Source organism: Lagenorhynchus albirostris, chromosome 21, assembly GCF_949774975.1.
Source record: "Lagenorhynchus albirostris chromosome 21, mLagAlb1.1, whole genome shotgun sequence".
Taxonomy (NCBI): Eukaryota; Metazoa; Chordata; class Mammalia; order Artiodactyla; family Delphinidae; genus Lagenorhynchus; species Lagenorhynchus albirostris.
The window spans coordinates 1,131,320-1,146,336 of NC_083115.1; the positions used below are offsets into that span (position 1 = coordinate 1,131,320).

At 47.4% G+C, this 15,017-nt stretch overlaps 1 protein-coding gene across 3 annotated transcripts in view; it reads left to right on the forward strand.

The window, feature by feature from the left end:
* The first annotated feature begins 1,695 nt into the window (after nucleotides 1-1,695).
* SH2D4A (SH2 domain containing 4A) overlaps nucleotides 1,696-15,017 on the forward strand; it is a 74,892-nt gene continuing 61,570 nt past the window's right edge. For 2 of the 3 annotated variants that reach the window (XM_060136563.1, XM_060136565.1), the window contains exons 1-2: nucleotides 1,935-2,112; nucleotides 6,325-6,699. In XM_060136563.1, coding sequence (XP_059992546.1) covers nucleotides 6,519-6,699 — 181 coding nt within the window. In that variant the 5' untranslated portion in view covers nucleotides 1,935-2,112; nucleotides 6,325-6,518. Of the gene's footprint in view, nucleotides 1,804-1,934; nucleotides 2,113-6,324; nucleotides 6,700-15,017 lie in introns of those variants that run through there. The other variant, XM_060136564.1, reaches the window with a different exon arrangement.

Here is a 15,017-nt window from a genome sequence, read left to right on the forward strand (position 1 = left end):
ATAAATGACTAATTTTAAAAATTAGTATAAAGTAAATAGATATTTAGCTCTTCTCTTGGAACACTGCCCTGGATGGGCATAGGGAACTCCTGAACACTCCTTTCAGAGGGGTCTGTGACTCGCCTGTGGCCAGCAAGCAGGAGAGGCTCAGCCCCCAGCCCCTGCCAATGCCCAGACCTCACACTCGACAGGGGCACTGCCAGCATGTGAAGGTGGCAACCCTCCCACAACTCATCTTGGATCACGGGGTGGGTACATGCTTTCTTCTGAGGGCATGGGCCCAGAGGGAAGATAATTGAGGGCCTCATAATTAAGTAACAGAGCCATTGTTGTTTTTAGAGCAATAGAAAACATTTTAGCTGTCTGTTTTTGAAATTAATGAAAAAATATATTTTCTGTATCAGATTATGCCAATGGAAAGAGGAAATAACGGGTGATGGGAGAGAAGGAACAGAAAGGGAAGGTGGTGGCGGAGAGGGGGACAAGGTGAAGAGGATGAAGGGGGAAGCAGAGAAAGGAGAGAAGAGATATTTTACCAATACAGGAGCGAGGCCCATGGCAAGGAAGATGTAGAGAAGGCGGCAGAGAAAAGGAAAGACACACGGGGCTCCTAACTGAGAGAATGATGCAGTGTACAGTCTGTGCTCAGTCGGGCTGTTAACATCCATTCAACCAATGTGTACTGCGTGCCTGTTGTGTGCCTGGGTGTCAGGTAGGATTCAAACTTGCCTGGGATGAGTCCTGGCATCACGTTTATGATTTCAAAGAGGCATAAAACATACACACAGCTACTGTACAAGGCAGTGCTGCCCCGAGGACAGCAGCAGGGCCCGGCTGTCTGCTCCCTGTGGGTCCCAGTGTCACGACGGGCCGGGCCCCCAGCAGGTATTCATTAAATGCTTCTCGGATGTGTCAAATGCTAACTTTGTAGTTCTTCAACTGCTCCACCATACAGTGTTAGGGTTCACTCTGAGTTGGCCACAGCAGCTAGCCGGGGGGCAAATGACACCCCGGCCAGAAACACCCTACAGGCCATTCATTTAATAAGCAGTGGGAACCAAACCCAACCAGAAATTCTTCCCTGATAGGATCCCTAGAAAAGTTCTTAAATAGCTCCTAGGCAGTCCTGACCTCTGCCCCCAGGTTCTACCTTTGAGTATCTTCCGAGGTCTGGAGAGGCTAGAAATGGGTTTCATTTCTGAAGGAGCAAGTCAGGTGGGCTGCGTAGACGAGGTCCACACTCGCCGTTTACAGCCTCTCTCCCGGACACCTGCGACCTGGGCGTCACCAAAGCAGGCTGTTTGCTTCACACATTCTGAACGTTCCTCTAGACGTAAAATGCCCTCCAACGTTTCCGCTCTGCTTCTGCTGAACTGTCCTCCCAGATTTCCTTCTCCGTCCGCAGCCAGCTCCTCCCCCCGTGCGACACCCCGACCTGGCCTGGCCGCAGTCCACGGCCTTCCTTTACCCTCTTTCCTTCTCGCCGCGTTTCTTTCATTTTCTCCCCTCTCTCCGCTGTCTTCATCTTTTCCAACCTTTCTCCTCCTTGGTCCTGGCTCCCTAGGAAGCCACACCCGTACGGACAAGCGCCGGAGAGTTTGATAATTTACTTCAGGTCAACAAAAGGGAAAGAAAAAAAAAAAAAGTGAGCTCCAGCGACGCCGTAGCAGAAGCTCAGCCCGTGCAGCTGAGAAGGTCCCGCCCGCCTTGCCTGGGCCCCACCTGCCAGGACGCCCGGCGCTCGGCCGGGACCCGCCGCGACCCGCGGGACACGCGTGGAGGGATGAGCCCCGGCGGCCGCAGGTGCGGGCGGCCCGGGCGGGCCTGGACCACGGACGGGGCGGGCGGGGACGTGCTCGGCCCACGCCTTCCCCTCCCTCGGCGCCCGACGGCCCCGGGCGGCCCAGCCCCGCGTAGGCTGGAGGCGGCCGGGAAGGGCCGGGAGGAGCCAGCGTGCGCGGGGGTTCCCGCGGGTCCGGGTCCCGCCGGCCGGCCCCACGCTCCTCCGCCCGGCGGGCTCAGGTGCCGGCGGAGCGGTGTCCGGTGTCGGGTGTCCGGTGTCGCAGCAACGGCGGGAGAGCCGCGGCGCCGAGGGCCAGGCCGGTGGTCGTGGTGAGGGGCGCGCGGGGCCGCGGGGCGCACGGGCAGCTCCGGCTCCGGGCCGGGTCCCCGAGGGGCGCGCGCGGGACTGCCCGGGAGGGAGCGCGCGGGCGGCGGGGTGGGGTCGCGTGGGGGTCGCGGGCGGGGAAGGACGCCCTGCCAGGCGCGCGCGGGCCGGGCGGCGGGGACGCTTCCCTCCTTCGAGGGCACCGTGGGCGCGGGGGAAAGGCGCGGGGCCCGGGGTGGGCGCGCCGCCCCCGGAAGACGGGCCCGGACGGTGGCCGCAGGCGGCCCGGCGGTGACCTCCCCCCGCCCTCGGGTTCGCCGGGCGCCCCCGGGGTGGCGTTAGGGGCCGCGGCGAGTCACTGTTCAGGTTCGCTCAGAGTCGTCTTTCCCCCGCCAGAGTCACAGGAAGGAGGCAGGCAAGCTCCCCTCTTTCTAAACTTAGTCCCTGCTCGCCTCCTAAAGGGCTTTGTTTGACTGCCTGCTTAATAGAACGACTTGGATACAGGTTTTTTGTTTTTTTTTTTTTGAGTGAAGAAGTAAGTGGAAGGCGTATGCGGGCATAGATCTGGCATGAGTGGAGTTTCTGGGTAAATCCGTGTACAGTGATTTCAAATTTCTGAAGAGGGGTGTATATTTACAAAATTTACCAAATTGCTGTCACCCTTGGCAATTCATTTTATCCTCAAAGATAGCCCGTGTGCAGATAGATTAATAACATAAAGTTGAGTAAGATAACTGAAAGTCTGAAAACAGAGCTGGCTGTTTTAAAAGAATTAGAATTCAAACTATATTCTTACCATTAAAGTTATACCGTCCATATCACACTATTTTTATTATTGATTTGGCTGTATCTCTGGCATTTGGGGTAAGGTCTCAGAGTCATTAAAAATACAATTAAAAAAAAATAGGACAGTGGCTCTGGAAAGTGTGAGAGCTAGGCCACATCTCTAGGCATCCTGAAAGACAACTGTGACCCATTAGAAATTTATTTTTGGAAAAAGTAGCAGATGTGGACTTGTTGCTTGTCATTTCTGTCTTTTAAGAAAAGTGTTGTACAAGAAGAAAACCGAGTTAGCCGAGCTTTCCTTTTTACTGGATCTTGCATAAGTGGAAGCCTGCTGCCCTCAGTGTGTTAGACACGGAAAGTCATGCCCGTTTGAATCAGTAGCAGCACTGATTGTCCGGGATAAAGTGGGGAAACCCTGGTCAGCTAATTTCCTCATTTCTACTTCCTCTACCCCGGCTCCACTTGTCTCCGTAACTCCCCGCTAGATTATATGGCCTAGACCTCAGATTACAAAGGGTCACAGTTCAGGCTCATTTCATGGTGAGGAAACTCCCTACAGGGAAGTGAAGTGACAACCCAGAGACACACAGCCCGCAAGGCAGAGCTGGCCGTCCCGTAAGTGGCCTGAGCTGTATTTGAGGAAGGCGTTCGTTCACACCACTGGGAGTCCACAGCCTCAGCGTGGCAGGCAGTGCATGTTATTCAGCAGCCTCGCCCCACATGAATGTTGTCAGCTGGGTCCCCTAGTTTTCTCTGAGGACAGAGGGAAGCCAGTGTCTTTCCCTTAAGGTCCATTAGTTATCTTTAATGCCAAAAAAACCCATGTTTGCTACAAAAGGCGAAACAGCACAAAATGGAAGCTGTGAGAGCTTGAAGGTGTCATCCCCGAGGTGCAGAGCAGCCCTGCACCCCACTGCCCGCCCGTGCTGCTCCCAGGGACAGTGGGAGGGGGAGCCAGGAGACTGAGTGCCCGGTGAATGCCGTGGGCAGCATCGCCCACGCCTGGGCCGGCATGGCGGGCATTTCCCGCTGTCCTTCCTGGGGTGGGGGCTTTTCAATACCTGGCCTCCCCTGAGCTCACCTGCAGTTGCAGGGGTGAGGCTTCTGCCCCTGAGAGGGACCCTGCTTCATGTGCTTTTGGTTCGTTTCCGCTTTCGCGAGAACTTGCTGGTTTTCATTCTAAAACTTCACCAGTGGTACCGCATCCCGATGATGCTCTGATTCTGGGTTCACAGACTCTGCTGTATTGACTTGGAGCCAGACCGCCCGGCGTACGCCTTTCCATCTTCTATAAAATGGGGATAGTGAGGGACTGAACTCCAAGATTATGGCAAAGATTCATTAGTTACTGCATGTCAAGCGCTCAAGGTAGCGGCTGCGCGGCAGGTGTCAGCACTTGTGACCAGGAGCGCTCTGGGTGGGGAAGTGGGGGGGGATTTGGCCCTTTCAGGGTTTTAGTTTTTAGGCTCAACCCACACTGTCCCTGTTGCTGGGAGTCACCCAATTCAAACTGGGAAACAGAGTGGAAGCCTCCAGCTTCACTGGGCTGCTTCCCTCCGCATGTTTAATTTCTGTGAGTCAACCCCTGCTCAAGGAACGTGCCAGCATAAGGACATTTACCGGAATGTCAAGGACTCTTTCCCTTTGGTTTCTTACCACTTGGTCTGGGAGCACCGGAGTCCAGTGAGCTGAGGACCTGCATTCTTCCTGCGGTTCTGACACCTACAGTTAAGAGCTCAGCCTCAGGAAACCTCCCTTTAGTGTGGATTTAGTTGGCCCACCCCTGGAGAAGCTGTGAGACCCAAGAGTCAAGAAAGCATCACAGAACTTCAGTACTGTGGCCGTTACAGCCTTTGAAGATCACCTCAAAGCAAAATACAAAGCTAGCCAGGGAGCCGGGGGCGGGCATGGCTGACTGAGTTAAAGTCAGACAGTGCCTTTAATTAAAATTTTCTGTTAACGTTGTGTTCCATTTGAGTTTTGGTAGTTGAATGCGGCAGATTGTAGGATGCAGTTAACGGGAGTCGTGGTAGCCTCAGTAAAGGTCCCTGCTACACAATGACTCGTTAGTGAATCGAGCTATGTGTTGTGTATGCAAACCACTCTGGGTACCCTGGCTCTTGGGCTGTTGCTCATGCTTCTCTCGGAAGACTGGTGTAAATGGAGAAACATTCATGAGGAGTATGAAAAGGTGAAGCTGCAGGGGCCTCCCAGGGGTGAGAGGAGCATCACAGTCTGGCTGGAGAAGGACCAGGTGATGGAACTGGGAGAGCCATGGTGTGGCTAAGTGACTACTCTGAGGTTTAAGAGCATTTGAACTTAGTTTGGAGAAAAAGATATTTGAGAGGGCGTGGCTAAGTGGTGGGATTATTGAGGCATTGTAAGCACAAAAGGATTCGTCAGTTTCTTAGAACATAGGTGATCCTGGAAAGTCGAAATAAGTAAGCTTTTTTTGTGTATCCTATTATACTGGAAGCAAATAAACATCTTTTTTTTTCAGAATGGAAATCTATACATTATTTCCTTCTGATTACAAAAATATGAAGGTTTGGTATATTTTTTTAAATAGACCAAATAGAAACATGTGAAGTAGAATGAAACCGCAGTGGGGTAAGCACCCCCATGAAACAACCTGTGTGCTTAGGTCCAAGGTTCCTTCCTCTGAGAAACTCTCTTACAGAGCCAGGACCCTTTGTGATGAGCCTGGTCACCTCCACTCCCCCAGTTTATCTGGTCTGTAAATTTAGATCCTATTAAATTAGGTTATCTGGAAGAGGTACACCTAAAACCTGGTGACCTTCCAAAATGTACATGAATGTTCTCTCCTGCACCTGCACAGTTTTCATGGTTCTAGTGTGTTGTCTGAACATTGTATTGTCCTTTTGTGAAGATGAAAGTACATAATTGTATTTATTTAGTGCTACTTTTAAGGAGAAATGGGAAAATGGCACTGTGGTCTAATGTTTATTTCTTCTTTTTCCTTCCTTGAGCATGGCTTAGGTTTGGTTTGGGTTTGGGTGGGTAATTCTGAGAAATCTCAAAAACGGTATTTCCTTTTGAAATAACTTCTTTTAATTTTTCCCTGTGCCTTTGTCTCTTTAACTCTGTTCTTAGCCATGGACGTAGTGGGTTGTTGGGCTCTGAGGTAATAGTATGTTTGCTTAGTTGGGAGAAGGCCAAACCTCTGTTCATTTTTTTGTTTCCCTGAGATTGACCTGTTAGGGTTTGTTTTGTTTTTTGATAAAGTATCTTTGGAAATTACAGGATACAGGTTACACAAACTCTTAACAAAGCTTGATTCAGCTTTCTTGTGAAATGAAAAGCAATACTGTATTTCCTCCAAGCTTTATTCCTAAGCCTGTCCTGGCCCCATGTCTGCACATTTTAACACTTTTTAACACGGCCTGCATTTTGCCTGTTGCTCTTTGCAGGTTCATGAGTGGCGTTTTGGACAGGATGCTTGGTGCCGGGAACCCAGAGCCAGTTTGTTGAATTACTGTCCCAGCCCCTCGAGTCTCGGGGAAGGTCTGCGGGTGCCTCCCAGGGCCAGCCCAGGTGAAGGCAGCCCTGGAAGCCATTTTCAAGAACTTTTGCCACAGGTGTAAAAGACTCCACCCTTGCAAAGATGCTGAAACAGATACTGTCGGAGATGTACATAGATCCTGATCTGCTGGCAGAGCTCAGCGAAGAACAGAAACAGATCCTGTTCTTCAAGATGAGGGAGGAGCAGGTCCGCCGATGGAAAGAAAGAGAAGCAGCAATGGAAAAACAGGAGTCCTTGCCAGTGAAACCCAGACCAAAGAAAGGTAAGCGGAGCCCGCCTTGCCTGGGAGCCTGCACGTGGGATGCCTCCCCGCTCTTTCCCACGTTTCACACCAGTCAGAAGCAAGCCAGGTGTGAGGTCTAATTTGGCAGGTGGACCCTCAGTGTTACTGAGATTTTAATGGTGCAGTTTATTGACTTGAAGTCTCCATGCTCGTGCATGTACACACACACACACACACACACACACACACACACACGCACGCACGCACGCACATGGCAATTACCCTGGAGTTGTGCGGCCAAAAGCAGATCTCTTACTCGAAACCAGGCTGATCTTAAGCTGCAGTAAAAAGTCACCCGTGGGGCTGGACCTGAGGGGAATTAAGGAAGAGTTCTATCCCCATATTGTCACAGACAACTAATATTCTGCTACCAGCATACAAAGTCTTTGTGTCAAAATCTTCGTAGCAGTGCTGTTTGCATTTCCTAGATTCTAAGAGATGTTTCTTTGAGTTTTCTTTTTTAGGGAGATTCACTCTTAAAATGCAAATACTACTAACAGGAAAAAAGTCATAATACTAATTTTTTAGTGTGAGATTGTTTTTCAGATGTACTACGTCTTCCTGACTCAAGGAATCCCTGGTAACTTGAGAAGGCCTTTTGGGACCATGGGTGAGGAGGAATTCCTTGTACATCAGGATATACACACACAGATGTGGAAAAGCACACATTAACACCCCCCCACCACACACACACACACGCACATTCTGTTATGGATGAATACCTATTTTGTTTTAAAAAAGCACAGTTTTCGGCTTTAAATTGTCAAAGTGTGATGGGGAGCCTTTATTGAGTAATAGTCAATAGAAAGTTAATTGGTCTTAGTGATCTATTCCGTGTCACTTCTTGCTATCATTTTGAAATTGTTAAACTGGGCATAGTTCAGAAAGCAAACCTGATGTCTTTACAGGAGATGGAGCCACATTTGTGCTCTGGGTGGGATCACCTCTGTAGGAGAGCATTACATTTTCTCTTAAAGGCAAAATGCTTGTAGGTTTTGCCTCTTTACTTTGTATTTACTTTTAAAGTTGCACTTGTTCACTTATCAGTGTTTATGAAATCCTATATTTGGGATGCTTTTTCTGTAATAAAATGTTATCATTTGGAAAAAAACAACACAGTTTTCAAGGTCACTTACAGAGAGGTATTCAAGATCAATCTCTCTTCATTTTTCATTAAGCCAGGAAAACTTAAATTTGATAAAACCATTCAGGGTTTCAAAGATTGAGAACATGAATCTAACTTGTATACACAGACTCAAAAAGGAAGTCAGTTTAGTGACCTTTACCTTGTACTGCCTTTCATTAAAACCTTTTTCCAATTAAGCCTTTATTTTTCTTTTAAATATTTATTTATTTGGCTGCGCCAGGTCTTCGTTGCTGCGTGCTGGATTTTCGTTGTGACATGTGGGATCTTTAGTTGCAGCATGCGGCATCTTTTAGAATTAAGCCTTTATAGTGATACGGAAACAAATATGAGTATCTCATTTATTATTACTATCATCAATGACAGCTATTTATTAAACACCTGTTTTGTCAGACACCACGCAAAGCACTTTTACATACATTATATGTCATCTTCACAATATTTCTGCAAAATAGGTATCAGTTGTCCTGTTTTACAGATGGAAAAACTTAGAGAAGTTCAGTAATAAATGCAAGGTCACACCACCAGTTAGTGCCCAGATCTTCTGGGTTTCACAGTACCCTACACTCTCCAAATAGATACTTGTTTTTCCTTCTAGAGGTAACGCGTCCAAACTGAAGCATGAGCTTTTATCTTTCTGAACTGGCTCCTTCATTTCCTTGCATCCTTCAGTCAGAGTTTACCAGGTGTAACCAGGCCACTGGGCACCATGCTGGTTGTGAACATAACACACAGATGTGGTGCGTGACTCTGAAGCCTGGTGACAGCAGAAGGGCTCTTGCCCCTGGAATCGTTGGCCCAGGCTCTTTGAAACACTTTGGGCTTCTCATGTTTGCTGAATTGTTCTCCTCGTGCTGACTTAAGACAATAATTTCCGTTTCTTTGCTTAAGTTCTTCCTTTGCAGGGTTTGAATCTACCTCTTCAAAAACCTATGTTACTTTATAAGTTAAGTGATCATAAAAATGTATGTTGATTTACACAGTGGAATGGGTGTATATCAACATACTTTTTTAATGATCACTTAACTAATCTAAAAAATACAACAAACTAGTGAATATAACAAAAGAAGCAGATTCACAGACGTAGAGAACAAGCTAGTGGTTACCGGTTGCGGGGAGAGGCAACGTAGGGGAGGGGGAGTGGGAGGTACAAACTACTGGGGGTAAGACAGGCTACAAGTGTGTAGTGTGCAACACGGGGAATAGAGCCAATATTTTGTAATAACTGTAGATGGAGTGTAACCTTTAAAATTGTTTAAAAATTTTAAAAAGTAAATTAAAATCAGAAAAGAATCAAAAGAAAAAGGTGAAATTAATTTTAATATATTTATTTTACCCAAGATGCCCAAAATATGATCATATCAATATATAATGCATATAAAAGTATTAATGTGGTATTTTGCATTAATTTTCCTCCTACCAAGTCTCTGGTCATTTACCTGTCTAGCACACCTAAGCCCAGAGCAGCCTCATTTCGTGTGCTCAGTAGTGACCTGTGGCCAGCGGCTACCAGACTGGACCCTGCAGCTTCCGCCCTCTCATTACGCCCCAGCAGGCAGACGAGGTCCAGAATTCTGTCCCTCTCTAACAATCATATTTTCATGCTACATTTCGAAATGATTTTCTGATCTGTTACTGAGTTAAATCCATACTTCTGATTGTTTTTTAGCCTCTCCTACTTTGGCCTGAGGATTACTGTAAGGTGGACAGGTTCCTGGGATACATAATATGCTAGTTATCACTAAAAGTCTAGTGATGCTTTTTGAAAACTCACCACAGTAGGCTATATAGAGAAAATAATGACCGGATGACAGCGAAAGAAGTGCTAAGTGGTGAGGTAGAATGGTAAAGGAATGGGGTGGACATAGATATATTTATGAGCCAAGAAAAGGACAAGCTCAAAGCCACAGCCCAGCTATGAACCACTAAGGAAAAGTAGCACTTAAGTCATCCAGACCGTCGAGGAGGAACACATGCTGAGGGCTCGACAAGCAGCAGCTGGGGCCTCGTTCAGCCTGGGGAGCCTCAGCCATGACAACACGGCCTTGACTCTCTGTGGCTTGATCACCGAAGACAGAGCAAGATGAGACGCAGAGGAGGCCTGTCTTTATGGGGGAAGTGGAGAAAGACTCTCAGAACTTTTCCTTTTCTGTAGTCAAAGAGGAACCACTGTGGTGCAAAACATATTGTTCCAAGTGTTAAATTTAAGGGAGTAATGAACTTCTGTTGTGAAAAACTGATAGAACTAGTCTCATAGCATTGTGGTCAGAAAAGAAGCTTGATATGTTTTCAGTTTTCTTAAATTTACCTAGACTTGTTTTGTGGCTTAGCACAAGATCTATCCTGCAAACCGTTCCATGAGCACTTGCAAAGAATGTGTATTCTGCTGCTTTTGGATGGAAAGCCCTCTGTATGTTCATTAAGCCTGTTTGGTCTAATGTGTCATTTAAGGCCCATGTTTCCTTATTGATTTTCTGTCTGGCTGATCTGTCCATTGCTGTAAGTGGTGTGTTAAAGTTCTGTACTATTATTGCATTACTGTCAATTTCTCCTTTGTTAATATTTGCCTTATATTTTGAGATGCTCATACGTTGGGTGCATATACAACTGTAACAATGTTACAGTTGTTATATTTTCTTCCTGGACTGATCCCTTGCTCAGTATGTAGTGTCCTTCTTTGTCTCTTTAACAGTCTTTATTTAATTTAATTTTTAAATTTTTTTTTTTTTGCGGTACGCGGGCCTCTCACTGTTGGGGCCCCTCCCGTTGCAGAGCACAGGCTCCGGACGCGCAGGCTCAGCGGCCATGGTTCACGGGCCCAGCCGCTCCGCAGCATGTGGGTTCCTCCCAGACCGGGGCACGAACCCGCATCCCCTGCACCGGCAGGCCAACTCTCAACCACTGTGCCACCAGGGAAGCCCAACAGTCTTTATTTTAAAGTCTATTTTATCTGATATAAATATTGCTACTCTGGCTTTTGTTTTGTTTTGTTTTCCATTGGCATGGAATACCTTTTTCCATCCCCTCACTTTCAGTCTGTATGTGTCTCTAGATCTGAAGTGAGTCTCTTGTAGGCAGCATATATACGGGTCTTGATCTACATCCATTCAGCCAGCCTACGTCTTTTGGTTGGAGCATTTAGTCCATCATTTACAGTTAAGGTAATTATCAATATGTGTGTTCTTATTGCCATTTTGTTAATGTTTTGGATTCTTTCTTTTAGGTCTTCCCCCTCACCCTTTCTTCTTTTGTTCTCTTCTCATGATTTGATGACTGTCTTTGTGTTATGTTTGGATTGTTTTTTCTTTTTCATGTGTATATCTATTATACATTTTCGGTTTGCTGTTACCAGGAGGCTTTTGTATAGCAGCCTATATATATATATATATATATATATATATATATATATATATATATATATATATATATATATATATATATATGTGATTGTTTTAAGTTGCTGATCTCTTAATTTCAAATGCATTTTAAAAACCCTGCTTGTGTACTTTCCTCCCCCACAATTACTATTTTTGATATCATATTTTACATCTAATTGTTTTGTGTACCCCTTAACTGGTTATTGTGGATATAGATGATTTTACTACTTTTGTCTTTTAACCTCCTTGCTAGCTTTGTGTGTGGATGATCTCCTACCTTTACTGTATGTTTGCCTTTTTCATTTTGTAATTTTCTTGTTTCTAGTTGTGGCCTTTTTCACCTAGAGGAGTTCCTTTAACATTTGTTGTAAAACTGCTTTCATGGTGCTGAATTCTTTTAGCTCTTACTTGTCTGTAAAGCTTTTGATATCTCCATCGAATCTGAATGACAGCTTTGCTGGGTAGAGTGTTCTTGGTTGTAGGTTTTTCCCTTTCATCACTTTAAATATATTGTGCCACTCCCTTCTGACCTGCAGAAAAATCAGCTGATAGTCTTATGGGACTTCCCTTGTATGTTATTTGTTGCTTTTTCCTTGCTGCTTTTAATATTCTGTATCTTTAATTTTTGTCATTTTAATTACAGCGTGTCCTGGTATGTTCCTCTTTGGGTTCGTCCTGTATGGGACTCTCTGTGCTTCCTGGACTTGGGTGACTATTTCCTTTCCCAGGTTAGGGAAGTTTTCAGTTATTATGTCTTCAAATATTTTCTCAGACTCTTTCCCTCTCTCTTCTCCTTCTGGGCCCCTATAATGAGAATATTAGTGCATTTGATGTTGTCCTAGAGGTCTCTTAAACTGTCCTCATTTCTTTTCATTCTTTTTTCTTTTTTCCTGTTCAGCAGCAGTGATTTCTGCTACTCTGTCTTCCAGCTCACTGATCCATTCTTCTGTATCATTTAGTCTACTATTGATTCCTTCTCGTGTATTTTTCATTTCAGTTATTGTATTCTCTGTTTGGTTGTTCTTTATATTTTCTAACTCTTTTGTTAAAAAATTCGAACTTCTTGCTCTGTGCATCCAGTCTCCTCCAGAGATCTTTGATCGTCTGTACGAGCACTACCCTGAACTCTTTCTTGGGTAGATTGCCTATCTCCACTTCCCTTAGTTCTTCTTCTGAGGTTTTATCTTGTTCCTTCATCTGGAACATGTTCCTCTGCTGCCTCATTTTGTCTAAGTTGTTATTTGTATTTTTATGTATGTGGTAGGTTAGTTATGTTTCTCGGCCTTGGAAAAGTGGCCCTCTGTAGGAGATGTCCTGTGTGTCCCAGCAGCGCACTCCCACCTGGTCACTCAAGGTATAGGCTCTAGGGGTGCCCCCTAAGAGGACTGTGTCGGCCCTTCTGTCATAGGGGCTGAGTGTGCGGGCCATCTGGGGGGCTTGGTTGGTCCCCAGCCTGGTTGGTTCTCAGGCCCTGCCTTGTGTGGATGCTGCCGGCTGCTGTGTAGATGCATCTGGCCATGAGGTGACTGGTTGAGGAATCCTAGGGGGCCCTGGGGCTAGTGCTGGCTCACTGGTGAGTGGAATCAGGGTACCAAAGACTCCAGGGATGTTGTGCACCCACTGACAGGTGAACGTAGGTTCTGGCACTAGTGCTGGACTGCTGGCAGGCAGAGCCAGGTCCTGGAGTCTGGCTGCAGGGCCCAGGGATCCCAGAACTCATTTCAACTCATTGGTGGTTAGGGAGCCAGTTGCTGGCACAGTTGGGTCTGGGGTCTGGGGTGTTCTGAAGCTTGTGCTGGCCTGCTAGTGGGCAGGGCCAGGTCCCAGCTGGTCCCACAGTAGGGTCTGGTGAGCTGTGGGTGGGCTGGATCTGCAGGCTGTGGGATCATAGTTTTGTTGCTTCTGGTGTCTGCCTCCTGGCCAATGAGTCTGGTCTAGAGACTAGTGCCTGCTTCCTGGAGCGAAGGGTCAGTGCCTGCCCACTGGTGTGTGGAGTTAGGTCTTGGCCCGCTGGTGGGCAGGGCCAAGTCTAGAGGTGTGTCTCGAGTCAGCTGTGGGCTCAGGAAGTCTTTAGGCAGCCTGCTTATGGGTGGGGCTGTGTCCCCATCCAGCTGGTTGTTGGGCCTGAGGCATCCTAGCAGTGCTGCCTACGGGCTGTTGGGTGGGACCAGATCTTGGCGCTCAGGAGCCAAGATGGCAGCCGCCAACAGCAATGTTCTCGCAATAGAATGTTCCCAAATATGTCTGCCACCAGTATTTATGGGCCCAGGGTGATCCGTAGCCACCCCCACCTCTGTGGGAGACTCTCCAAGACCAACACGTAGGTCTGGCCCAGGCTCTTATCAAATTACTGCTTTTTGCCCTGGGTCCTGCTGCATGTGAGATTTTGTGTGTGCCCTTTAAGAGTGAAGTCTCTCTTTCCCCCACTCCTGTGGGGCTCCCGAAATTAAGCCCTGCTGGCCTTTAAAAGTCAAATGCTCTGGGGGTCATCTTCCTCGTGTAGGAACTCTGGGCTGGGGAGGCTGACGGGGGCTCCGTATGTTCACTCCTGTGGGAGAACCTCTGCAGTACAATTATTCTCCAGCCTATGGGTCACCCACCTGGCATACATGTCTCGTTGTGACTCCTTCTTTATGTCTTTAGTTGTAGAATATCTTTTCTTGAAGGTTCTGGTCTTTTTCATCGATGGTTGTTCTGCAGATAGTTGTGATGTTGGTGTGCTTGTGAGAGGGGGTGAGCTCAGGGTCTTTCTACTCCATCATCTTGGGCAAACTCTTCTTTTGATTTTTTAGTTGGGCTACTAGAAAATGTATAATGACAGGCAGAGCGCCCACTGGACAGCACTGCTCTAGACAGTAAACATGGCACCAGCCAGCACTGATTGAGCTGAAGGCGTGTCAGACCCTGAACTCTGTGATTAAATATATCATCTCATTAAATAGTCACAGCCAAGCCTGGAGCTGAGTTACCGTTCACCTTTTACAGGTGAGGAAAATGAGGCTGAGGGACTTAATAACTTGCCCAGGGCAGCAGCTAGTAAGTGGCCCTGAGTCTGACTCTCCCGGAGCCAATGCTGTCAACAAACATTCCACCCGTTCAGCTTACCTGGAGCTTTGTAACAGTTCCTGTTGTCTTCAGGTGCCCTGCTCGCGTCTGAACACGTGCTTGCATCGGCATCCTGCCGTGGAGCATTTATTCTGTAAGATTCTCTCTGGTAACACACACAAAGGAGGCTGCCTAGCAATGGACCTCTCTCCAGCTGGCAGAAGCCTCACGCAGGAGGCTGGGCTCTGGGCGCCGTGTGTGGTGCCCGAGAGGCTCCACGTGTGCCCCTGAAATAGACTCGGGCTTGTGAAATTTCATTTGTGGATTCTCAGGCAAGTTCCTTTATGCAAAACCTTCCCTTTTTCATGAAATGATGATAAAGCCTTGCTTTGTGCCACCTGCCGTGTCTACTTCCTCCCCTCCCTTCATTCCTGACCCAGCACGGTGACGTCTGCTGCTAGAGTCAGTTCTTACCTCAGTCGATTCCTCAGCTGCGTCTGACCCTGTGAGCTGCCTCTCAGAGTCTCTCGTTGGTGTCATGGTCACTTGCTGTCTCCATGACGGCTTCATTTTCGTCTCTGCCTGACCCTGAATACCCGTGTTCCCCAGGGGAGTCTCACTCTACACCGGTGGTTGGTAACCTTGAGGTGGGATTGAGGGACCCGTAGACTCCATGGAACACTTATGAGAAGCTTGGACCAGGAAAATGCACACAGAGGACATTTCGTGTA